The sequence below is a fragment of the Ceratina calcarata genome, unplaced genomic scaffold, assembly GCF_001652005.2.
Source record: "Ceratina calcarata isolate Rehan_Ccalc_2016 unplaced genomic scaffold, ASM165200v1 scaffold54, whole genome shotgun sequence".
NCBI lineage: Eukaryota > Metazoa > Arthropoda > Insecta > Hymenoptera > Apidae > Ceratina > Ceratina calcarata.
Window position 1 is genome coordinate 95,967 of NW_017176565.1, and position 25,853 is coordinate 121,819.

Consider the following 25,853-nt stretch of genomic DNA (forward strand, 5'->3'; position numbering starts at 1 on the left):
TCATAATTCTTCCTTATTCCATTAATCTTAGTTAGTAGCTATTTGAAATTAATGTTCTATTGAACGCATAGCTTTAGATTGCAGTTTATCGATAATTCAAGCAGCCGCCTGAAGTTGGTTCGATGTAGTCGATAGTTGCCACCACTCTTTAGTAATCTCTCCTCGGTGGTAGAGGTGGTAGATCGTAGCATCATATTTGTTGTACATACAGTTGCATACAGTTAAATTTGCTGTTAAATATTGTGAAGCAGTATATCGAATATATCATCATTCATTCATTTTTCTAGCTCTTTGGTAAGTTCCTTACGTTCCTGTTCGTAGAACTGACGTATTATATAGTCAACGTCACTGATTTCGAACGATGCCGCTACCGAGCATTTTTGGTTAACCAGTTTCTCGTAAAGGTTTCATTATACAATCTGGATATTAATAACTTACATTTTCTCACTCGTTGTTTGCTATTTGATCTTGGTGAATTCTTAATTCATTCAAGCAACTCTGACGAATTTAGGAGCTTCTTGATATTCTCAGATGGTTATATCTTCGTCCGATCTTGACAGGCATTAATAAATGTTTGTTGAATACTTATCATTACATTGAGTATTACTTTTTTGTTCTCACGATTAGACGTAATATGGTACGAGGTGGTCGCGGCGGAATGATCAGAGGAGGTCGAGGAGGTATGGGCCGTGGGATGGGTTTCCCCAGGAAGCAATTCCTTCCACGGCATCCGTTCGATTATACTTTGTGCGAAGCAGCGTTTCCACGCGTTAAACCTGCTCCTGATGAATCGGACTTTCAAATGGCACTCTTGAAAAAGAACACGGACATGTGTCCCACGGCAAAGGAACAAACTTCTATCTTGAACCTTGTAACTAAGTTACAGAGTGTGCTGGACAATTTGATAGTTGCTCCAGGCAGCTTCGAAGCTTGCGTAAGTATCTAAAATGTATAATTCAATCGTATCTACTATGTTCGTTTGCTCGTCTAATGAAGATCATATTTCTTGCAGCAATTGGAGGAAGTGAGACAGGTAGGAAGTTTCAAGAAAGGAACGATGATTAAAGGTCACAACGTAGCAGACATCGTAGTGATTCTTAAAACCCTCCCTACCAAGACGGCAGTAGAGGCTCTTGGTACAAAAGTTAACAACGACCTCAAAAGTGTGAATCCTAAAGAAGTGTTTAGGCTCGTTCATACGGAACGCGGTTTCGATATCGGCAATAATGAAGCCACGGTTCGTGTGCTCATCACCACGTTACATCAGAACTTGAGAAAATTAGAATCCGATCAACACTTGGACGTAAAGATCTGCCAGGGCCATCTCGCCGCTATCAGACATTCTCGATGGTTCGAGGAGAACGCGCATCACTCCAGTATAAAAGTGTTGATCAGACTGCTAAGAGATCTGAGAAACAGATACGATGGTCTGGATCCGTTGTCCCCTTGGATGCTGGATCTACTGGCGCACAACGCTATAATGAATAATCCGAGCAGACAAGCATTGCCGATCAACCAGGCGTATAAACGAGTTCTCCAGCTGCTAGCTTCGGGACTCTTCCTACCAGGATCCGCCGGTAAATATGATCGCCATTTAATTAATGCTATACGAGTATTGCGTCTCGACTCTCTGTGTCTGTTCATGTTCAGGTATCTCCGATCCATGCGAGAGCGGTAATATACGAGTACACACGGCCATGACGTTGGAACAACAAGATCTAGTCTGTCTCACTGCTCAAACGTTGCTACGAGTGCTAGCTCACGGAGGCTACAGACCGTTGCTCGAGGGTACCAACAAACTGGCCGTGGAAATGAGTGTGTGGGCCGGTGGCGTGGTCGCTAGTCCTTTGGACAAAGCCTACGAACCTCCCACGGAACAGGAACAGCAAGAAGACATGGACGAGAGCAACGAGGAAATGATAACGGAGAGCGGTTAATTCTTTATTTATCTAATTAATAGTTTAATTTTCTTTAACGCTCTCGTGCAAGGGGCAGGCATTTTTTGACAATGACAATGACGATTTACTCATGATATCGATTGTTCGATACAAAAGTTCGAATTTAGTATTGCATATAAATCGTACGATGTTTCGTAAGCAGTGTGATCGATATGTTTTTACGCCATGTAATTGAGTGTAGACCCCTACTTCTTTCCAAATGCAACTGAGGACCCTTTATGTATTTTCATGAATAAGATCCGAGACGTGTTTACGTCTCAGCAGTACAATTCAAATCTTTTCTTGGCGACCTCGTACACTCGGCAGTTCGAACGATCCAGGGCAAACGCTCTTGTTCGTTCAGGTAAGACAAACAATGAAATTCGCCGCTCGGCGGAGAGTCTACTTAGAGTACTTAAAAAATCAGAGTACAAACAGCATGAATCTTATCGCAAACATGGATCGTTCTCCGGGGCCCGATTGATTCGGGCACAGTTGGTGTCGATGCCAGCGCGAACCGGTACCGTGAACAGTTTCCCCTGCGGCATGCAGATGCAGACCTTGTAGACCTGCTCGTGACTGGATGGATTCTGAAGGAACATCGGCGCGATCGGTATATCCTCGACGTTGATGGACACTCCATCTTTCGAATCGAGGACGATGCTCCCATTGACGCTCTTCAAGAGAATGTCTTTGTCCGCGCTCCAGGCGATGTCCTTACTCTCCATACTGGTCCCCTCCGCACCCTGTATCGAAATTTGCTCGTTGGAGTTTACGCTGAGGCTCTCGTTCACCGGCGACGTTATCCTGTGCGTCTCGGCGATCTTCACGTCGATCTTATCCACGCCCGCCGGTAAGCCGAAGTTCGGGAAATCTGTGGTAAAGTAAACGCTCGCGGTCCTCGGATCTTTTACTTCAAACGACTCCACTTTCGACATTGTAGTCCCGTTTGGTAAGACCGTCACCTTGGTCAGAGTCTTGTCATGCGACCGATGGTCGTTCACGTCTATCCGAACGCCGGCATCGTCGCCGGAGACTTCCATCGACTCGTCCCCGTAACTTTGACAGACTCCCGACCGTAGGCACACCTGAAAATATATATCATCGATCCCTGTTTCAGACGAATCCCGCGACGGACAATTTAACTCGTCGAATATGAACGGACCTCGTCCAAATCGGTTTTCCCATAGAACTTGACGAGATTCTCGTCGGGTATCATTTCCATCGCTTCCATCCTCTGACTGATCCGTAGTACGGCGATCACGGTGATGTTCAGAAACAGATTGCAAAGGCCGATCACTGCCAAGACGAAAGTAAGCATCCACAGGCAGTAACGTCGCTTCGTCGATTTCTCGGTGTACATCGTGTGAGAGGATACTATCGTCCTGTTCACGTTCTCGGAACTGAAACGATCGACACGGTTGTCGTTAGCAGCGATGCGGGACCCTTGACGCAGAATTTGTTCACCTTATACGAACGCTACTGCAGCTGTTCCGACGAACGTAGCCTTTGATCAGAGGCCCGTCGCTGTTGGACAGGTTGTCCTCGGCCTTCGATATCGAGGGCGATCCGGTGTCGTTGACGCACGCATCGAGGGTGGCAGACATTGACTCCACTCCGCTAGGCAAGTACGTTCGTTATCATTTTACTTTTACCGTCTCGATCGATCGCGACGTTCCGAAACACGTACCGACGCCACGTGTCTCAATTCCGCGTACTTCGTTCGCGCATCTATATTAAATACTAGATACGCCTGACCGAATAAAATAGATGAATCTGTAGCTGCAAATTGTCAGCGATCTCATATTTATTTTCTATTAATTGCGAGAGTTTAACTGTAGTGTGGTATCATTTAAACTACAAGTCGCGAGGGTGATTAATTCACGTTGGATGTTCGGCTCATTTCGTACGCGTGCTACGAGCTACGTGTTCAACGTTCCTTTCCTTACCTATCGCTACGCGATTCTGGACAAACGAAAATAGACGACCACCCCGTTTTCGAGCGTACGCGTACACAGCAAGTAACGAGGACTAGGTGAAATTCGCCGGCTGGCGCTTGCGCGGGTCCGTTCCCGGATCGATGCCGAACATCGTCCGAAATATTCTGCCACCGATATATCTCGAGGTTCGCTAAATTTTGGAAGAGACGTTCGCACAATATTCGGACGGACGAAAGGAGAAAGCTTTCCCCGGCTCGATCGATGGAAGAAGATCGATGGAAGAACATGGAACCGAGGGGATAACGATGTAAATAAATTTATTTCATTTTTAAACTATAATCAGGAACTAGCTTCAGCTACTTCAGCATCTGTCCAAACTATGTCCTCTATCCACGGAACGTAATTGTAAATGCGAGTGTATACACCCGGAGTGATGCTGCCGCAAACTTTTCCAAGGCTCGTTATCCCGATTACGGTGTATGAGGACGGCTGAGAGTCCAAATACGCGACCAGAGGTCCGCCGCTGTCGCCCTATGAAGTTCAAAGTAACATGCAAAATAAGCTGCATCTGCGTTGTTCGTCGATCCGAGTCGTTACCTGACAAGTATCCTTTCCAAGACCACCGGCACAAAGCTGCCATCCGTCCACTATACCCCACTCGAGTTTGTTGTCCTTAATGCCGTTGGTAAAACTCCTGTTGCATATCGGTTGCGGTACCAAGTCGACATTAACGTATAACAAATCTTCCGATTGCTCTCCGGCTGAATGAATGCCACGAATTAAGTACGATCGTCGGCAAACGAGTGATTATCGAGTCTTGTGTCTTACCCCACTCTTGTTGTCCCCAACCTACGGCAACCGCTTTGCCCGTGCTCGGAACATCCGGGTAAGCGAACGGCAAGCAGCAGGGCTTTATAAATCTGCCAAACGTCACGGGCTCGGCGAGTTTGAGCAGTGCAATGTCGTGATATTCCGACGGTCGCTTGTAACGATCGTATCTTATCCTCTCCTCCACTTGCCTCGTTACCGGATTCGAATCGTTGTTCGGACGATACAGGTTTATAGCACCGAGCCGTACCCAGGACGCGTTACCCCTGACGTAACAACGATTCTAATTCCTATCATGGCGCATTTTTATTCTTCATGTATTTACCAGTTCTGGTTGTAAGTACAATGGGCTGCGGTCAAAACGAATCTCGTCGAAATCAACGTACCGCCGCATTCCCAGGCGATCCCTTGGTCCGAGTTATATCCAATCGCGGCCATAAACACGAACTGCGCGAATCTTGCTTTTGAACCACCGATAATAAATTTGGGAGAGGTTCTCTGATAATACGTGCACACTGCAAGATACGATCGACAAAACGGATCAGATCGTTTTCCAAATGCATTATTATCTTTTATTACATACTCCTTTGTGCTTTGGACCAGCCGATAGGAGCCGTAGGAGTGGTAGTTCTAATACTAGTAGCCACAGTGGTAGTTCTAATAGTAGTAGCTGACGTAGTGGGTGCAGAAACGGGACAGCACACAATAGGGTCATATTTGTCGTAACCGCACACAACGTGTGGATATTCCCCTCTGGATATGTTGTTGTAAACCGGAGGACATTCGCGAATGCGGGTGCAGTTACCCGCAAATCCATTGACGATGCACGAGTCACCTGAAAGAGCAATTAAAGTCATTGCGAGAATTCTCGAGTTCACATTGGAATAGAATAACGGGATTCTTTCCGGTTTCACGGCTCACGCGATAGAACCGAATTCTTTCTCACAAAAGAAAAATTCAGACGTTATCGTACAACGTTCTCCACGGTTCGTTCCAACAAAATCTACTTACCTTCCTCCGTTTGAGCTCCGCAGAACATTGACCCGTTCGAGATAAATAAAATCAATACGAGCTTCGATAATTTAATCATAGCGGTGATTCGTTCGCCGCGATCCTCGTACACAGCAGCTTGCCTCGTGGTTTCCCTGCGTGCTTCTACGGCTCGTCTTGCTTCGCGCGGAATTTTATACTCGTGTAATAACTTCGATGACCGTGATTGGCTGTGCGAGCATTTAACACGAATGTCAAGGATGTCGTATTCTCTTTTCGAAGGATGCAGCGAGGTCCGAGAACAGGTTCAACGAGTCAACTATTCTCGTAACTCTTCGGAGAGTTGAGCATGCGGCTCTGAGTATCGTGGCTTCTCGACAAATATTATTTTTAAACGGGGAATACTGCGTTCGTTCGTCATCGGCGAGAAATGTGTCTGCATTTTCCTTATTGCCCTCTGCCTCGACCAATTGGTTCGTTATGCAACACCGAATCAGCATACATACAATCAGAATATACATACATGTATATTAAGTTCTTCCTCGTGAATCTTGAGCATCTGTTCAGTGATGCGTTGAACGGAGCAGGAGGGCCGGAGTAAAATAAGTAGACGGAAGTAGTATAAAAATGTAATTCTCAATCTATTTTTTATTTCGATTACAAATCTGGCCAAACCGTATCTTCTATCCAGGAAACGTAGTTATAAACGCGAGTGTACACACCGGGAGCTATGCTACCACATATCTTCCCTAAACTTGTAACGCCGATCAAAGTGTACATGCAGTAGTAATCTCGATTAAAGACGACCAACGGCCCGCCACTGTCTCCCTGAAAGCGATAATATGATTTTTTATGAGCGCATCGAAATCCGCGGTCCGTTAATCGATCTCGGAACACGCGTGTTTGTTACCTGACACGTGTCCTTTCCCACTTCACCGGCGCAGATCTGCCAATTCTCCACGATTCCTGACGCGAGTTGGGTATTGTCAGACGAGAACGATTTGTTGCACTGCTTCTGTGCTATTAAACTGATCGTAACTTTCAACAGATCGTTCGATTGGTCGCCAGCTAGTAAAGAACGAGTCGAGTTAAAACGATAATGAAAAACAGAGGGTACACAGCGAACTTACCCCATTCGACCTGGCCCCATCCGGTCGCGGTGGCCTTGCCATCGTCTCCAGAATCCGGTAACGAATACGGTAGACAGCTAGGTCTGACATACGCGTTGAACTCCGCCTCTTCTTCTAATTTCAGCAATGCGATGTCGTGATACTCCGACGGTCGCTTGTAGTTCGGATGTTTTATCCGTTCGACGATACGGATATCTTGCGGTTTCGCAGGGTCGGTTGAGCTCTCCAGGTTCAGATCTCCCACTCGGACCCACGATGCTGTTCCCCTGATCGCATCGAGTTTTTTATAATCAACGCGTTTTGTAAAAAGACCTCAAATGCAAATTTCAGTTACCAGTTTAGACTGTAAATACAGTGGGCGGCGCTAATGACGAATCTTTCCGAGATCAGGGTGCCGCCGCACTGCCATTTAATTCCGTCCTCGGGATTCCCATATCCGACCGCAGCCATGTGCGGGAATTCCATCGGGTCAGCCTTTTTACCGCCGACGATCAGCTTGCGGCCGATCACGCTCGCGCAAAGCGAAGTGTTCACCAGTTCCCGGTGGTTGCCCGACAGGACAGGCGGAATCACCAGTGCGTATACGCTTCTCGAGAACTCTTCGCATTCTATAATGACATCGTCAACGTTGATACATATTTTAACAAAAAAATCCCGCATGCTCGCGGAAAAGGGCTATTACTCACTTGCTCGTGCTCTGGCGCCAACGCCAGCAGCAGCAAGCGGTCTCTTGGTCGTCGGCGTTACATTCTCCGTAGGAGAGTCCGCCGTTGGTCTTTTCGTATCGATGTCATTAGGCATCGTTATCGATACTTCGTTCGGACAGCACACGAGAGGGTCAAAGTTTATGTAGCCGCATGTCATCCGCGGTGGGTTTCCCCGCAATAACTCTTGGTAAACCGAAGGACACTCAATGATTCGCTTGCAAATACCGGGTGATTTATCTACGGTGCAGTCGCTTCCTAAAAATCGTGATACGTTCAAAAATATATATTAATTCATCACAGTCGAGCTATTTCGAATCATCGTCCTATACGAATAATTGAATGAATCAAAGAACCACTTTACCCTCGTACTGAGCGTTGCAGAACAAAGCACCGTTAACGAGGAGGGAGAACGCTATTATCGATGCTGACAGCGTCATTGTTCGACACGATTAGTTTCCCGATCACTTCCCTACTTTCTGCTCGATCACTGTGTGCTTCGCTTCTTCCTCGGAACATCTCTTTTGTACGCCGCGCCACCTCCATGCGTGTTTCACACGGACGTTGGTGGTGGCAGAAGTCACCGAGAAGGAGGAGGAGGAGGTCACATTTTTTTATATTTATGCGACAAAAGCTAGTTAAATCAGAATCTTAAGTCTGGAAGTTCCCTATCGGTTGACGTCGGTTTCCGAAGAACTATTTTTAATATTTACGATGCGTCCGGAAGTTCAGGTGCACGCAAAAGGAATGGGAGCTCGGAATAAGTCGAGGACTCTGCTCGTATTAATTGTAAGTGAAAAGGGAAGAATCAATGCTCGATAATAACTTTTCATATGTGTATTTCCATTCGATATAAATCATCTGATAACACGGCTTCCAAAAGGCGGTCTTTGAAGTCCAACTTACAGTTACTTTCTACCCCATCGACCTCGTTGCATTTCTCTTTAACTCAGGACCATACATACGTGCATACATAAAATTAATAAAACCGACTTTACGCAAAACAGATTCCCGCTTAAAAATATTTTGTCTGTATATACAATTCGGTACCCGATACACGCGAAGAACAAAGCGTCTTAGGCTATTCGATGATGAACATATAACGCATTTCGCTCGATGCAATGGACTCGTGATGGCGGCACGAGATATTCGCGAGAGTAAACATTAGTAACCGATATATAATAACAATGATAATATGCGATAAAAACCTAATCTCGAGTTACGATATGGTAAAATTAAAGGAAAAAGTATACCTAAATATATAATCGCTTTATCTATAAAAAAAAGGGACGAATATGACGAAGCGTACATGATTGATTAACGAGGATTACATACATATACACTGCGTGTTTCCCGTCCGAAAGTGGAACTTTGTACAATCCCGCAAAGTTTAAATGAATTTTTACGAGCGGCGGAGCTGGAGTTATCGTGGCACAGAGGAGGCTCTCGGTAAAACTTATCATCGTCCAAACGATCCGGTCCTTGACCGGTCCGCGCTCGCTTACTACCGATTAAACGAACGAAATTCGCGTACGTCTACCGACGACGAAAAAGGCACCAGGAAGACCCGTCGGGCAAGTTTTACCGAAGCCCCGAGAAGCCCGCGTCTTGCAAAACGATCTTACGATTATATGTATATACAGTCTCTGTGTTTCCGCGTTAGGATATCAGTCTTACGGCTCTCAAAAGGAAATTTGTTCACGTTCGTTCTTTCCTGTTTCACAAAGTACACGATTCGCGTGCATGCCTGCTTGAACGGCGTCGCGTCGTTGTACAGAACGTATGTTGTGGTCGCAACTCTTTTCTTCAACGATACGCCTTACAAAATAATTCGACGGACAAAAATCACGGTGACGTACGTGCTGTACTCGTGTGCACGATCGATCTCGAGACGGTAGGCAGAACGAGTTCTCTGCACGCTCGTCCAAAAACGGGGAACTCGTGCCCCGGTGTTCGACGTGCCACGGATCACGCGACGACCGTGGCATTACATTTCATCGCGTTTAAACAACTTCTTTCATGCGATCATACATTAACACACGGCTCATCATTGCTTCACTTTCATTCTTCCATTCGGCCCGCGTGGCCGAAACGAATCGCGATTTGATTTCTTCGCAGAGGAACGACGAGGGGAACGTCGATGCGAAGGACCATACGGCAAAGATAAAAGATGTTCGTCGTTCCTCTGCGAAAGCTACTTCGACCATCGCAAAATTCGAACACGATACACCAGTCGCAACATTTCGGTAACGCTCTTTCTGAGCTGAGGTGTGGTGTTCGGTTCGTCGCACTCCTTTTCATCAGTTCCTATAAATATATTATTAAGAAAATATCGCTATTGCGCTCGTATACGGAGTAAAAGGAAAGCTCTAATTGCACTTTGTGATGGAGCAACGACAGAGCCGTCGTTTCATTCAGCTTAATCCCGTTCGATGTAAAGTTAATAATACGCGTCTACACGATCATCGAAGCCAGTCGTTCGCCGAGACATTCTTTCGAGACTTAATTCATTAATTGGCAAACGATCACGTGTACAACATCTGGAATGAATCGAATAGGTACGAGCTAGGGTAGGATCGAACGAAGCGTACGCGGAGTCGGTGCTGGGGGAGATGAATCACGATGGCAGAGAGGAACGTTATAACGTATACATGCGTTGTGTTTAACGATCGCTAGACCGAACATTGGTCTCGCCTTGCTATTATTGGAATCAACGAAATTCGCGTGATCATGAGAATGCGATTAAATGAGAACGTCGGATCTCGTTTGTCTAGAATACGAGTCAATGATTTTACGAAGAACAACGTTTTTGGCAGCCTATAGAGACAACGTAAAAATACGACGAATTTACGACGGACTGAACAGGAGATTTAAGTACAAAACGGACTGATTCGTCGTTGAACACTTTGAGCACAGGTTGAATCTGCATCGCGACGTCTTCGCTTTGATCTCGTATGAATGGGAGATTCAAAGTCATCGCTTATGTGTGTCCAGTGACAAACTACTGGATAAACGCTTGAATGAACAGACGATGACGCCGTTTATTATGTAATCTCATCGAAGTCACCGACTCTCCAGTAATCGTTTCATATGCACGTGTCCAAAATAAAAGTTCATCGTTCTTCGAAGACCAACAACGTATAAAAAATTGTATGTACAAAAACGATTAATAAATAAATACAAGGATCGAGAATCTGAGAGGAGGTGCGATCAACGACACCTGTAAGAGTCGCGTGACTACGATGACAGATCGTGAAACGGCGAGAATCGTCGATGCGTCAAAAAAGCGGAAGACCATGTATAAAAAGAACGATGATCATCGGCGAGACGGCTGCGAAAAGCGTAGCGCCCAAAACATGCTCTGAAGTGTCCACCGGGTGTTCCGTCGCGAGTGTGGGTGATGGTGAATGAGAACGAAGAGGCGCCCCGTTATTGCGATGGAAAGAAGGGATCGACGACGTTGCCTGTACCGTACTAGAGGGAAAGATCGACTGAAGCGATGATCGCGAGCCGGCCCTTTAAAGAGTTTCCCGTGGTTCCCAGTTTCTCGGACGTTTCTCTAACTGCACCCACGGCGTTTACTCTACGACTCGACGCCCTCCCTTTCTCCTCGTCGCCGTGTCATCCTCAACGACCCTGCAACGAAAATCTCGTTTCTTGAACAGGTGTCTTCTCTGTTTGAACGCGCAATTACCGCGTAAAGGCCAAAGGACAACGAACGTCCGCACGAACCAGTCGTACGCTACGCGTGAAAGATCACATCGGCATGCACGAGTAGTGTGCAGAGGAGGTAAGCGTCTCCCTCATCGTGTTGTCGCAATAAGAATATTATCGTATGCTCATCGTCAACGATAGGTGCTCTCCGATAGTAACAGTAGTAGTAAAATATAATATAGTCAGTCGCTTTGTACTTGGTGGGAGAGATAGGAAAAAAGCAAGAAATAGAGAGCAGCGGATCGAATCTCGTTACGTGCGCGCGTGAAGAATTTGCACCGAGAGTCGGGCATCGAAACATGGGTGCGAGTCGATTGTTCCGGCACGTACTGCTTCTTTGCGAATTATATGAGAGTACTCCGAGACATCTTGAAATCGTTAGCAATCGTTCCTTAGAACGTGACGTGTTTGTCGTCGAAACCGTCTCGGGTCAGCGACCCTTTACACCGGCGAACATTTTTCCTTTACGTTCGTCGAAGTGGTGTATAAACGTGATTGGACGTACTTCGTTCTAACTCGAATCCAGTCCGTTCTCGATACAATTTTCCGATAGACAAAAATCGAATGAACAATGAAAAATGATTCTTATCGTACATGAATATGTATCCGGATAGAGCAATTTATCGATCGACACACGACCAGATTCTACCAGCGTTCGTGACCGATTTATCGAACGATAACGACCGATATGGGATTGATACCGACGAGCTCGCGTAACTTCGGCCTCTCTTTTTTGTTATTCATCGTTCGAACGGAAGTCTATCGTCGGAAACGAAACATGGACAGATTGTAGTTCAGCACCGGTCGGGCGATCTTCTGTACACACGAGACGCTCCCCGAGAAGCAACGGTTCTTTTTTTTGTTCTCGTAATTACAATCTTGTAAAATAGCAACCTGGAACCCCCGTTCTTGTTGCGCGTTTTCGAACGGTCACGATCGGAATGCGTCACGCGAACCAGAAACACGCGGATACGGCATGCATCAAGTAATTGCTACAACAATGACACGGAACTTCGCTTCTTGATAAAAGTAAGATTCTCGTCGAATCTATGGTACCGAACGCATAATACTTTTGTCCCGGCTCGATATCTTTGTACATCGATCAATTCGGTACGTCTTTAGCGAAATCGTATAAGTGTACATGTCGTCGGTGTCGCGGCAAGTGGGTACGCGTACATTTTATCCCAGATGCGTCGTTCCTTTCGAAACCGTTCGCACACGCAAGTATCGTATACCTAGCTTTTTAAAAGCAGTTCCAAACCGTAATTATTCGCATTACGTTGTTCCCGAGAAGACCCTCGACCCACCTCATCCAAGAGGAGATATATTACTGATCGTGAGTGAGTGGTGAGTAAAAGTTATGAACTACCCAAAGGAAGACAGGCGATAGAGATAGATATAGAGAGAAGCGAGGGTGTACGGACGTGGATCGACGAAAATTGCCACTTTCAATCCATGAAACCATGAAGGTAAAAATGAATTCTACGATGCGACTCTGATCGCGCGAAAATCGTTAGTGCTATCGAATGAAATTTAGTATTAAAAAAATCCGTCGATCGAAAGATATTAAAAAATTCCGAGGATACCGCGAGGCGACGATGACTCTCGTCGGTCCACCCTGTGCAGAGAAGGTACAGAAACGAAGATAGAAAGAGGAACGGACGAGACCGGCGAGATTCGGTCGATTCGAAGGTGGAAACTTATCTTAGCGGACGCTCCGTCGCCTAGTCGACGGCGATCAAGTTCCAGGAAGGAGGAAGAGGAGTAGGAGGAGGAGGAGGAAGTCGACGATCGAGAGAAGACGCAGGCCGATCTTCGAACAGGCAGCCTCGGGGAAGCACTCTTGAACGAAAACCCATCGACGTTCCTGATCATCCCCGATCTACGGACGCCTTCGGCAAGCCCTTGATTCGTGCGTCTTGGTCTCTCTTTATCGCACTCGATTCTCTGTCTTGCACATGGTTGCGTGGCTACACACGTTGCAATCTGAAACGAAACGAACAAGTTCTGTAACAGCTCCGCGACGAATAATTGTTCGCCAAGCCCGAAGCTCGTCGATGCGAGAGCCGCCGCTTCTCGATCGTTATTTCGGCCGGTCGCGTTCCCCGGCTCAATGAATCAAACAAATATTTTGCTCGTTTCGACGATTCGATCTCGTATCGCGTTCACGATACGAACATGTTTTTCGCATCAGTGCATACATCTGCACATATCGGATATTTATAGCGTCTAAATTGTTTTTATAATCTCTGTGAACTTGAATGATTTAAGAATCCCGTTCACTCGTAATTACGTTTTTATTGTACGTGGCAAAGGTCGGGACATCAGATCGGTGACGTAATTAAATTACGCTGTTTACGTTAACGTTTCATCGATACGAGTCGACCAGATAAAACGAGGAATTCGTAATGGCACGCGTTTAATCACTCGTAACTCTTCAAACGGCTCGTTGAATAATCGTCGTTGCCGTTACGAGCATCTTTACCATAGCTGTTATCGTTAGTTGATATTTCCTTTGAACGATCGCTGACGCGTGAAACGATCTCTGTCAAGTTCCTAAACCGGCGGTAGTTTTTGCATCGGCGAGCCAATGAAAAATTGCATAGCTTCGAAGACACGGGCGCGATGTGAACGACTCGACCGGCGGCCGCGAGGTGCAGGGAGCCGAGATTATCCGGTCGGCCCACACCGTCTAGACGTCTTAAAGTTTTTACAGAGCTCACGAGGCGTGGTATGGCATGACTGTAACGCGCGACGATATAGTATACGATCCTGTGCCGCCGCTTTTCGACCACGCCTCGACCGGTACGCGGGAGCGTGTATGAGTGCACTTTACATTGTACAACGTAAAGTACAATCGTACGTTCTACTCGAAAGAAATCTCGGGCCGCTCGTTCACCGCTGGAGAACGTTAATAAATAATCTAATCGGTAAGGAGCGCGCCGTCGTACCACCACGAATACTCGATAACGATGGAAATTCGAATGTCGATCGACGACGCTGGAGGAATCTTTCTATGATTCCAACAGCCTTGGACTGAATATTTTTTACAGCCGTTGGTCATCGGGCTATTTCGATCTGCCCGAAGAACGTCTATGATTCGTTCCAATTTGTTCCGTGACGATATGGAACGACGTTCGACCATCCCTCTAAATGGGTCAACACGCGTGGACGAGGATTTCGCAAGGTCGTACTCATCCGCGGCCAAATTAAACATGGCGTCTATCTCGATCGCGTTTCGCATGAATCAAGAAACCGAACTGCTGTCAACGTAACATTAGCTAAAGCACGTACTCGACGCCAATATGTACGTGGAAGTTGCCGTCCGACGGAACGACTGGCAGTAGGCCAAGGATTTGGCCACTTATTCTTTTGACCATGAAATCATTCGCGATCTATAATAAAGTGCTCGAGGCACGGTCCCTCGAATCGCCATGGCCGAGGCGCATTTAGAAGTCGTACACGCAAACGCGGGAAGGACGCAAATTATTATTAAATAATTTTTAACCGGCGCCAATGAGTCACGTAACGTTCCAAGAGAATTCTGCATCGTTAAGCGTTATTTTCCGTGTTTACTCGACGTATCCGACGTTTGCATAATGAGCGTAAACACGCAAGAGAACGATGAATTGCGATTCGATCGATCGACCGATCGCGAGGCAGGAGCGAAAAGAACGTGAACATTTTTTTAGCTATTACGGATTAACTACGACTAATTTCTCGATAGCAGTATCTCTGATTAGATTCGCGTGACCCGAAAGAAGTTCATTCGCACCCGACGCGACGGAGTCAAGTGTCCTCCGACGGTGAACCTCGAGGCATAAGGATGCTTTCACAATATCGACTACGCGAAGCAGGGATCGTTCGTTCGTTCAACGACGGTCTCAACGGTTCGGTAATTTAATATTGAAACGTATTGGAGAAGCATTGAAAACGTTCAGGTGGTATGCGTTTCGATCGTAAATCAATGGATGCACGTTGGACGTTGGAGAACGGATTATTAAGCAGAGGTACACGTTTTCTCGTCGTGGCCGTAAAGACCAAGAGCAAAAAGATATATCTGTGTCAGCTAATATAAATCTGTGTTCTGGTTCTGACCGCGTATGAAACCAGCTTAACGAACGAGGAGAAGAAAAGGAACGAAGACGACGGAGAAACGGCGCGGCGCGGCGTGGTAACAACCTTTAGTTAAGGCGATTAGGAGTCAGGCGACTCCGACGGTCGCGGCTGTTATCGTAGCACCAAGCCAGATTGTTATTTATAGAGAGAAAGTTTTACACGTTGCGAACACGAGGACGGAGAAAAGATTCCCGTCGGGCCATTCCTGCTGATTTCATGCAAATTTTCGACTACCTCGCGAGCCATGAAATTACGTCCTTCGCGAAGCGCCGGCGGTAGTGACGATCCGACGTTTCTCTCTCGTCCGTTCGACGGTGCTGTTTCGATCATTGAAAAAATACGCGCGTGCCGCCAGCGCGTAAACTGAATTACGGTCTTTCGACATAGCATCGCGAAAGTTTCACCTCAACGCTCGATACCGGAGGATCACTGATAAATTCGTTGGTCATTTGGCCCACGTATTGCCGCGTGACACAAGAGCGCCTAAAACGCTCGGACGAACGATCGGCCATCGATCAAAGATCGAGAAAACGCGACGCGAAACGATCTGTGTATGAACGTAATGCAAAATTGCTAGAAGCGACGTCGACTTACCGTAAATGTAATGCGACGACCGGTACGCCTCCTCTCTCGCTCGTTCCGCGCCATCGACCTCCGATCCAACACGTCTCTTTTCCGCGCGACCGGTGTCCTTCCACGACATACGATTCGATCGTACTCCGTCGTTGCTTCCCATCTCTCTCTTCTCCGTTTCCATCTTCCAGACGCCCGGCCTCCTCTGCAAACGACGCACTCTCGCCCGCGATCGCACGCATGTAACGAGCTTCATCGCGATCCGATGCCACCTGGTCCCGCGTGATCCGCTCGTCTCGCGATCGTCGAATCGAGCAGATTCGGAAGAATACGTACGATTTTCGTACATCGTTTCGAGGCTCGTTGGTGTTCACCAGTACGGCGCGTCGTTGGCGAGATGCTGCCAGGACGCGAATTCGCTCCACGTCCGGACGTTCGCCCTAGCCGCGTCCGTGATCCGCGGTATACTTTCTCGGACGCCGTTGCTCGAGAAACCGTCGCACGTCGTCGTCAGGATGTCGTATCTCTTCGGCGGCGCCCGCGGCTATAATAAAAATTACATCTACCACGTCTTTTTTATCATCATTGCGGAGAACACGCGATGAAACACATCGCGCTTACCTCGTACTTCTTCCGAACGATATAGTTCTTTCCCTCGTTATTGTCCCAATATTCCTTCCCGTCGGTGCGGTATCGCACGCAGAATTCGATCACGTTCGATCTGAGCGGCAGCGTCAGTCGGAAGCGGAAGGTGTCGTACAAGATCAGCGCCGGTGCTCCGGGCTGCTCGACGTAAGTGCAATGCACGTCCTCGTGCGTTTTCCATCCATCGCTGCTTACCCTGACCACGACTTCCTTGTCGTACGCCAGATTACGCACCTTCACGGTGCCGATCAGGCACTGTTCCGACTCTTTCACTATCACGTTCTCGAGGCTGACGTTCTCCTGATCGAGTTTCCGACGGAACGCGAGGTAATCGCTCGCCGGTTGCGGAAATGTCACCTGCCAGGGTGATGCTGATTCCGTCGTTTCGTTCTCGATCTTTGTGTTCAGAAGTTGTCCGGTCAGCCCAGCGAGATAAGCCGTGCTCCATAGAGGCGGTACATTGCTCGGTTCTGACATCACGCGAACCTAAGAAGGCATAGAAAGATCCATTTATTTTCTTCGTCGTTTACGTTTGGCGAAATCGCGCGTACGAAACGCATCGCCGTTGGAAAGTTTCGAAGATCGTGAACGGCTAGTCGACGGAGGAACCTGCGTCGCGAGACGCGGTCGTTTTATTTCCTTTCACGATCAAGTGCGCAGCTGGAAAGAGGCTCGCGAGATGAAGTACCTGAGTGAGGGGACGTCCACGATCGTCGGCGAAGACCACCCTCTTTTTCTGTTTGCCACAGCCATCGTTGGTGTTTCGTATGCTGTTGATGGCCAAGGAACCGGACGATAGACACGGCCTTATCCTGGGCGGCACCGACCTGCTGGTGATCGTCGGTGCCGTTACCACCAGGGGACTGTACAGCAGCGAGCTGTACACTGGAGGACTGTGCCCCAGAAGCAGCTCGGCGGGCATCGCTATGGAACACATTTAGATCTGGAACAGAGGAACACCGTCTAGATTAACGAGGAATTCCGGACGCTCTCCGTCGTTTGCGCGCACATTACTCGCAGAGTCTTTACCGAGCTCACTGGTGAATCTAGACTCAGCGTCGCTCGAAAGTGTCTACAATCTGAACGACCTTTCACAGCGAGAAACGTGGGCGATTCGTCGCCAACGATTTCGTCGACGTTAAGTATAGTAGGCGTTACGTGAATCGTTCTGAGTCAGGACGCGATTCGCGAGTCGTGTGACGCGGGCAATGACGAGTAGACAGTTGCCCGAGGGCAACTGGGATCTGTTTCCGTTCATCAATGAAATTTCATCGTCGTTCCTAGAAACCGACTCGATCGACGAACACCCGTCGTCGAACGTTCCTCGTTGGGTGAAGAGACGATGATTTCGCTTGAAACATGTCTTTACGAATGGTTGGATACTGATAATTCTGATAAATTCTGTTTAACGTCCCGACTGTTGAGTAATCGTTGAATTACGCGAGACCGACGCGACGTCGAATGAAAATCGGCTACGTCGTCTGTCGCGACGCGCAAAAGCCTTTTGCGCGTCAGGATAGGAAGGCGCGTGTGGTCATGTTACTCCGAGAGTGGAATTACTACTTTTAAATGTGGCAATATGTAGTTTCTTCTCTCGTCCCTCGAGGCTCGCTCGCTCGCGAACCAGACTCGACGCCAGACCGGAACCAAACGAGTACGTGTGTACCTGTGTATTTACGCGGTACACGTACACGACTGAAAAATGTCGCGGCCGCATCGAGAATCGGACGTTGGAGCCACTTGAATGTACTTATGCGATTCATCTACTATTTCCATCCCTGGTAAATTTCCATCGTCAACGTCGTTGGCAACGGCCGGTCGCCGTCCTCCTCCTCGCGGACTAAATTTCGATCTTCCTCGCGGAGTCGCGTGTTCCTCTAATCGACGCGCAGCTCGTTATATCACGAGAGTCCGATATCCGTAGACGATTAAACGCATACACGCGGCCGTTGCACAAGTGAGTACCGGGCCTTACGAAGAAATGTGGCGCCAAGGAAAAATGCAACGTTGCGTATAACGAATAACAAAGGGTCGAGGTCAATGCGAACTCTTTCAGCGTTATTTATCGTTACGCGAACGAGGTGCCCAGGGTCAAGACTTACAGTCTGCAAAAAGAAGCCTTGGACCGTGAAAGAAGTGGAGACGAACCGAGCGACGGAACGTTTATCTCATTTACCCGTGCCGGAGACGTTTTCGAATCGCGATTCCATTTTTACGACTATCTTATTTGTCTCGCATTTATCGATAAACACTCGTCTCCCGCTAACTCGTGGACCTGAGTCCGCACGTACAACCGCGACAATACTATGGCATTCGCGTGCAGAAGCGAAACTTTCCAGTCGTCATTGATCTCTCGTCGAACTCTCGCAAGTTATTGCGCAACGGTTGTGCATCGCGTTCCTCCGATAAACCGATCGATCTCAGAAAAACAAAATTGAATCGGCGCATCGCGGTTTTAAGTGCGCCTGGATTAAGAGATTCGTCGCGCGGCCCGTCGTCCGCCATCTCGGCGTTTAACGTAAAGTGGTCGGCTGATAACGTGACTCGAGACTTTTTTCTCGAGCACGCTAAACGCTTCTTCGATCTGGACGCGAATGTTCGAATTTTTTCGATAACACACGTATCATATTTTATCGCGATCGCGTCGAGTGCGGACGGTAATCTTGAGGAGAGTGACGTGCATAATTACGTATGTATACGTATCGATACGAATGTAAATCTCTGCTACATCTAGGCGCCAAACCTCTCGAGGTCGATTGACGAGCGCAAAAAACCCGCGACGTACGCGAAGTCACACGGATCCGCCGTTCGCGGCTCGAGCCACGAAAACAGAAACCATAAAAGAAGGGCAGTACGAAAGATTATAGGAGATCTCGCGTTGACCGATCGACGACTCACGATGTTTATGTATGAATGGAAAATTCGAGTCACGCGACCGACTGGTAGACGGTCGAAAATCGTTGCGCGAGAAGCTCGCAAAATGATGTAATCCGTTGCGTAAAACTGTTGACCAACGAACCGCGTGCAAAAAAGAAGAGCGGTCCGACGACGAGAAAGATCTATTCTTGTGGGCGGCAGAAGCATAAAAAGAGGCGTTGCACAGGTCGGATAACGTATATCGGGCTCAAGACGATACGAGATGCACCGTTTCATAATTCGACGGGTGCTGCGACGAGCCATCGTGAATCGCGTTGCACAGGACGCGACGCGACCGCGATAACGCCTGACCGACTCCCTTTTTTAACCCAGATCGAACCGTCTTTCAATTTTACTGTTCCCTATCTGCGCTTCTTCCACTTTTTTCGAAAGGCCGTCGAGATAAACCGTCCGGCGTTGACCCACGCTCTCCACATTGATTTACGCGTATATAATTAGCCGTTCGACACGGCTAATCGGAGAACGCATCGTCCAGTAAAAAGATCAGAAGAGAGTCGCGAGTTTGGACAGACGATTTCGTCATGGACGAGACACGTTCACGGTTCGTGATTCGAGAAAAGGAAGAAAATTACGCAGCCGCGGTGCTATTTCGAGTGGTACCGCGGACAAAATTAGCATCGCGCATCTTCGGCGTAACGCCCTTGGAACCGGTCCAACCGTACGAACGCGCTCGTGGTCCCGTGCGAACGTTCGAACGATCGTTGATCATCTCTCAATAAATACAGGTCGCGGAGCTGTCCGACGCACGTGAGCTTTCGCCGAAGGGAAGGGACCGTCGGAGTTGCATTTCCGAGTCGAAAAGTTTACCGACCCGAAAGCGCGGAGCGAACGACCGTAACGCTGGAGCCGCACTGTTCGCGGTGGGTCCGTCCGGCGCGGATCCGCGTCGGTCCCGTACGTCGCTCGAGACTCGGTACTCGGAAGGGACGCACGGTAAGAACCGCGTGAGATCCGAATGTAGTCGCACACACGTGCGTATACAAAACGACGTCGGCTCGTGGCGTCTGGTCACCGGCTGACAGTCACCTAAAATAACCGTCCCGGTGGATCGAAAGGTAACCCGATCCACGTTTCTGTTTTTTTCGTCCCCGCCGCGTTCGTCTAGTAAGTATCTCGTTCGAACCGACGCGATTCAAAATCGCACCGCCGAATTTACTAGCGTTTTTCCGGTGGATTCGGAAGTCGGCGACGCGACCGTGAACGAGTCGAAATGAGATCGAAGAAGCGCCATGAGACACGCGTCGGCGTATTATTTTTTATGCCCGTCAGACAAGGATTGTAACTGTGAGGAAATTGCGTTATCCGACGAATGAAAAGTAATGCGGTCGCACGCGACCGTTTCAATTATAATAAAATTGGCTCCTTTCGTCGTTAATCACTGTCGATCCGCGATACGAAGAGATCGCGGGTCATTGGGGATCACTCGCAGAACTAGACTATGACTAATCTCGATAAAGCTGGTATATATACGCGAGTCCTTGACTCGTAGTACGTTTTCGAAAAATTCTTCTAATAGGAAACATTGGCTTCAGGCCGATGACTGATAAACGAACGTCGTTAGCATAAAAAGCATTTCGTTCTATCGACAACGAGAGAAACGGGCCTGGGAGGTGATCGTCGGGGAGAAACGTCGGTGAAAAGTCGGCTTCGATGTTTTCTCAGGCAGGTTCGGTTCAGGTTCTTTTAACGACGTTACACCGATTCTCGGACAAACCGTCGTGTAACGTGATAAATCGATAACGGGAGCTCGATGTAAAGATGCGCGCAGCTTCGGACGGGGGACCGAGAGGAACGACCGCTTTCGAAACCTTCGAGCGTTCCCGACCTACGACAACGACTAGACGTAGACGAGTTCATCGCCACGGAGGCGTCACTAAAAATACTCGATGTTAAAAGTTTCGTTCGATTCTTTCGACGTGTTTTATCGACGCGTTCGGCGAATTGAATTACCGTACATGTTCCTCGAGAGGATTTACGTAGTCGAGTAAACATTAGAAATTTATCGTGAGTCGTTTGCTTTCGCGTAATGGTTCTAAAAGATTTTTCGCGACCGTTCGCGAATACGTGCCGCAGGAGAAAGACGGGGAAAGAGGAGTAAAGAACCGTGCGCTTATGTACATATCATACGTGAGAGCCCGTGTAGAAACCGGTTGGCTAAATTTGAATATCTTCTTTTTATAGCACACGGCTCTATCGCGAAACACGCGGCTGCGTGTCGTTAAAGAACAGCCTTGGAAAATATGTGCTAATCCCGATCTCATCCTTGAACAGTCTTTTGCTCGAGAGAACGCGCGCCGAATGACAAATGACCGATTGATCGTACACGGCAAAGTGAGAAAACATCTAATTGTAAGACGGACGATCCAATGAAATTACATTGATAGTCGATCTCTGTCCACGGAAAGGAACGGGAGTCGTTCAACCTTTGGTAAACGAACGTCCCGTACAAAATCGAGGCTCGTAAAACTTTCACGACGCATCACGTGACCGTCCGACCAAGCCACTAACCGCGCACGTGATTTTTCTAAAAATCTCTATCGAACGATCTGTCGGCGACCCGTTACCATAGAAGTTCCCGGGGATCGGTATTTTTAAGCGATCGAGAGAGGCTGCTGAGATCGGTCCTCAGGGTCGTTATCGCTCGACAGTTTCTGGTTCGAAGCAGCCCGATAACCGACATATCCTTGCCGGCTGAACACCCTCGGCCGCGGAATCTTACCGGACAAAGTTTAATCGCCAAAACCATAAAGAGTCGCGTGCGCACGCGCGAGACTCGCGATCGGATCGTGCCGCCTGACTGAAAGCAGAGAGGAGGACGAACTGCGTGCCGAAACGCACGAGGGCGGCGAACCAATTTCTCCGAATCGGCGGATTAAGAACTCTGCGAATCTCCGAGTCTTATCGCGGCGGATAACGGTGGATCGCGATAAGTAGATACAACGACAACAAATGGTATTAACAATAAGTATTTATCGTTTCGAGTGCCGATAAGCACTCGATCTCGACGAAACAAATGTTTCGCATGTAAAATTATTTGAACGACTTCGTTTTCCGCGATAAGCGACGAGCGAAGGTGATGCGCGAACTATCACGGTCGACTCTATTAAAATTATGCGCGATATACGGTTCTAAATTTACGCATTCGATAAGGTCGTGCCGCGTTTAGAACATGGCAATTACTTCGACTTAAAGAGACGTATGCATTCTTGTATGTACGGCGATAGCCTTTTGACTCTCGCTCACTTTATATGTGGAACGATTGAGTCGCGTGAGGTCGATACACCGACGTACGAACGGTGCATAAATCGCGTAATGCGAACGCCTGTCTCTTCGCGTAGAATTCGAGCCACGTTTCACCTCGAACAGCGGACGGCCCCCAAAATATGGGCATTTTGATAGGATCGATCGATTCCGTGACGGACCGGTCGGAAATCGGAACGAGTGTAACAGCTGCGAACGCGAAACCTCGGACGCGACACTGATCTGCCTTACATAGGGACACGTTAGACCTCGAGAGAAACGTGAGCGACTCGCGAATTCAAGAATCAGTTTAATACCTAAAATATGTAGTGGCTGTTCTTTCAAAGCGACGAAAGATCATGTGAGACGCGAAGGAGAGACAAACTGTACCGTGCGAACGACGGTAGGCGATACAAGGCACGAGCTCGTTCCCTTCGAAACGTGGCTGATCATTTTCAGCGGTTTGGAAAAGTTCATAGGGGGTCCGTGGAACGTGCATACATAAATGGACGCATAGTTTTCTCTACGCTGCAGCCCCGCGCTTTCTCCGGAAGTGGCGTGGCTCCACGCGTGGGAATGACACGTGCAAACGATTCATCTTGCGTTCGCGCGACCGTCTCCGAGTAGGCGTCAAACGAGGGACGAGTGACCGGAAAACGCGAGTACCTGGTGCGGGGGCACCGAGCAAAACGAATGAAATGCATTTTAAAAGAGCAGTCAAGCCGGTTACGAGAAGAAATCGGTTAACGAACACCGAAGAACACGATCCTTGCGAGACAACGTCTACCCGTTATTTTAAACCTATAAATCGGCACTAGATGTTTGTCGTAGATTCGATTGGTTCTGTGCCTTGAGCGTTACGTCTCCTACGTACATACGGCAAGCTCGTTTCGACCGAACCGCCGGAAATAAAGACGCGAAAAACCCGAGCCGTGGAACGAATATTTATTTATTGTCTCGGTTGTCGCGAGGTCAGGAGCCAGCCGATCGATCCCTCCGTCGCATCATTTAAAACGTCGGAGATTAAACAATAAACGTTGCTAATAACGTTCTTCCCGGCCGCTAACTACTGATCGGTGTCGCGTCAATTTCTTTTCTTTGTTCCACGATAAAAGCGTTTCTCTGAAGCGCAGATTCAGTCTTTGCGACCGTTCCCGCTTTCATCTCCCCTTGGGTACGCGAATATCGCGTCATTTTTTAGGTCGTTTATCGTGAGCACGTGTCTCGCCAAACAGTGCGCGTTGGCGTAGAAACTCTAGAAATGCTCCGTTCGAGAGCGGTCTGATCTAATTATTTATAAATAATCTTTGGCAACGGGTTCGCCCCTGTTCGCGTCCGTGAGGCGTGAGTCGAAGGTATCGGCGAAACGATGCCGGCTACCGTCACCGTATGTACCTCGTACATACAATTAAATGTCCCGTTCGCAGTTTCTAATCGCGTCATTCATCTAGCGTTTTTCGGCGAATAATCTGACGATCGTGGAAGAATCATAATCGAATAGATCGCATCATAGATTTGCCCCCGCAGACGTTATCTAACGTGTTTGTAAACATAGAAGTCTGGTTCGCGTGAACGATAACGTGTCACCGTTCCCTGTCCGTCTCTAGGACGGAGCTACAAACGAACATTATCTGAGAACGTTGTACCTGCATCAGCGGCACTGCAGCCAATTGTGTAATTCCGTGCCCTCGAATTACATAAGAAATCGTCCCCGAACTAGCGTGGGAGCCGTCGTCGATTGATCGTACGTGCGTTCGAACGTGCTCCTTAATCGGAGACGGCTCGAAAGGTTTGTCAAAACTGAATGGGAACACTTACGTTGTTTTTAAACCGTAGAACCGTGCCACTGGTTAGTGGAACGAAACCGAAGAGGCAATTCTGTTCGAGCGGGTACTCGTCCTCAGGTTCGAGTTTGTCTTGAATCTTCCCTCCTCTTCGACGATCTCCTCGGTCTTTGGTGATCTCCTTGAGATTTTTCGCCCGGACTTCACCGATGACGAACTGTTCTCAAAGTTCGATAGACTTGGTGAAATTGCAGGAAATCGTCCTTTAAGACGATCGGAACGGGCACATCTCGCGATGGTACGCTGATATCTGATTCTTTTCTCGAGAAGGTGGTTTAAAAACGAGACGAAACCGTAACGCGAACGAAACCGTACGGTGCGAATATTAATTGAATTACCGGTCGTAAGAACGACGGACGGACAGTTTTCGCGTAGTGAAAGCCGGCGCGGTGCATCGCGACTTTTTATATGTCACGAGTCTTCGTTCATTATCGTTTTTTATACGACACTTACGGACTTTAATTCCGTGGAGTTCGTGTTGAATTTCAGATATATCTCTGTACCCCCGTCGTTGCCGTAGCTGTCGCGGATTTACGCGATCCGATCTCCTCGTCGTTTCAACTGCATCTGAAAGCACCGGCATCGAGTGTCATCCGACGACGGCACGACGGCACGTCGCCGAAGAACCGGCGTTCCGCCGCAGCGCATGCGTCTCTGCAGCCTCGTGCGTTTCACGTGATTTTGACGGTCCCACGAATCAGAAAGCCGACGGTTCCACGTGCTCGCATTCTTGTTCTTACTCTTTTACACCCCGTGTTGCTCTGTTCCGAGGCACCACGACCCAATGGACGTGAAAGAAAAGGGCACCGGCAAAACGACTCGTCAGGTATCGGCTCATACGTGACTTTTCCCTAAAACGATCCTTGGGGAAAACCGATGGTCACAGGGAAAAATCGTACGGCAGAAACTGCAATAAAGTCCTTTAGTCCTTAGTCGAATGACGATTGTCACCGCGCGCAGAATGACCGAATGCAAGCGTGGACGATTCGTATCCCTTTGAACTACTACCCGTACCCGGACGGTACGCGCTTTTCTATGGGTGTACGTAACAAGGAAATAAGACGGAATCATTAATTTTTTCATCGTTGTCTAAAACACGCGGCTATAAACGGGCTTCCTTGGTAACGAGACACTACGTTGCATTTCTTCAACGTAAAAGTTTCTATTGTACTTCGGCGCGCTCCGTTGAGTCTATTGTCAGGTATGGAGCAACGGATGACAAACGAAAACCTGATACATCCGAGGACGAGCT

At 48.1% G+C, this 25,853-nt stretch overlaps 4 protein-coding genes across 7 annotated transcripts; 1 reads left to right on the plus strand and 3 right to left on the minus strand.

Moving 5' to 3' along the window:
* The first annotated feature begins 157 nt into the window (after window positions 1-157).
* Window positions 158-2,227, plus strand: LOC108628824 (interleukin enhancer-binding factor 2). The gene is made up of 4 exons (XM_018031021.2): window positions 158-294; window positions 628-934; window positions 1,013-1,577; window positions 1,651-2,227. Exons 2-4 carry the CDS (start codon window positions 635-637, stop codon window positions 1,935-1,937), a joined length of 1,152 nt encoding a protein of 383 aa, XP_017886510.1. The 5' UTR covers window positions 158-294; window positions 628-634; the 3' UTR covers window positions 1,938-2,227.
* Scgbeta (sarcoglycan beta) lies at window positions 2,148-4,181 on the minus strand. The gene is made up of 4 exons (XM_018031022.2): window positions 3,887-4,181; window positions 3,405-3,557; window positions 3,103-3,340; window positions 2,148-3,025 (listed from the first exon to the last, which is right to left on the minus strand). The coding sequence occupies exons 1-4, from the start codon at window positions 4,162-4,164 to the stop codon at window positions 2,384-2,386; spliced, it is 1,311 nt and encodes a 436-aa protein (XP_017886511.2). The 5' UTR covers window positions 4,165-4,181; the 3' UTR covers window positions 2,148-2,383.
* On the minus strand, window positions 4,178-8,047 carry LOC108628700 (uncharacterized). The gene is made up of 12 exons (XM_018030793.2): window positions 7,894-8,047; window positions 7,512-7,787; window positions 7,160-7,433; window positions 6,826-7,091; window positions 6,606-6,763; window positions 6,357-6,523; window positions 5,717-5,991; window positions 5,289-5,540; window positions 5,031-5,220; window positions 4,706-4,971; window positions 4,475-4,638; window positions 4,178-4,408 (listed from the first exon to the last, which is right to left on the minus strand). Exons 1-12 carry the CDS (start codon window positions 7,967-7,969, stop codon window positions 4,217-4,219), a joined length of 2,556 nt encoding a protein of 851 aa, XP_017886282.1. The 5' UTR covers window positions 7,970-8,047; the 3' UTR covers window positions 4,178-4,216.
* Window positions 8,048-8,779: 732 nt separating this feature from the next.
* On the minus strand, window positions 8,780-25,512 carry Gbs-70E (Glycogen binding subunit 70E). Of its 4 annotated transcripts, XM_026816725.1 has the most exons (6): window positions 25,055-25,510; window positions 24,576-24,758; window positions 17,269-17,523; window positions 16,557-17,066; window positions 15,957-16,479; window positions 8,780-13,229 (listed from the first exon to the last, which is right to left on the minus strand). In XM_026816725.1, the coding sequence occupies exons 3-5, from the start codon at window positions 17,515-17,517 to the stop codon at window positions 16,306-16,308; spliced, it is 933 nt and encodes a 310-aa protein (XP_026672526.1). In that variant the 5' UTR covers window positions 17,518-17,523; window positions 24,576-24,758; window positions 25,055-25,510; the 3' UTR covers window positions 8,780-13,229; window positions 15,957-16,305. The 4 variants fall into 4 exon arrangements, with proteins under 4 accessions (XP_026672526.1, XP_026672529.1, XP_026672527.1 ...); XM_026816728.1 differs by lacking the exon at window positions 24,576-24,758 and having other exon boundaries at window positions 25,055-25,512; XM_026816726.1 differs by lacking the exons at window positions 24,576-24,758; window positions 25,055-25,510 and adding an exon at window positions 17,610-19,349.
* Between the last annotated feature and the right edge of the window lie 341 nt (window positions 25,513-25,853).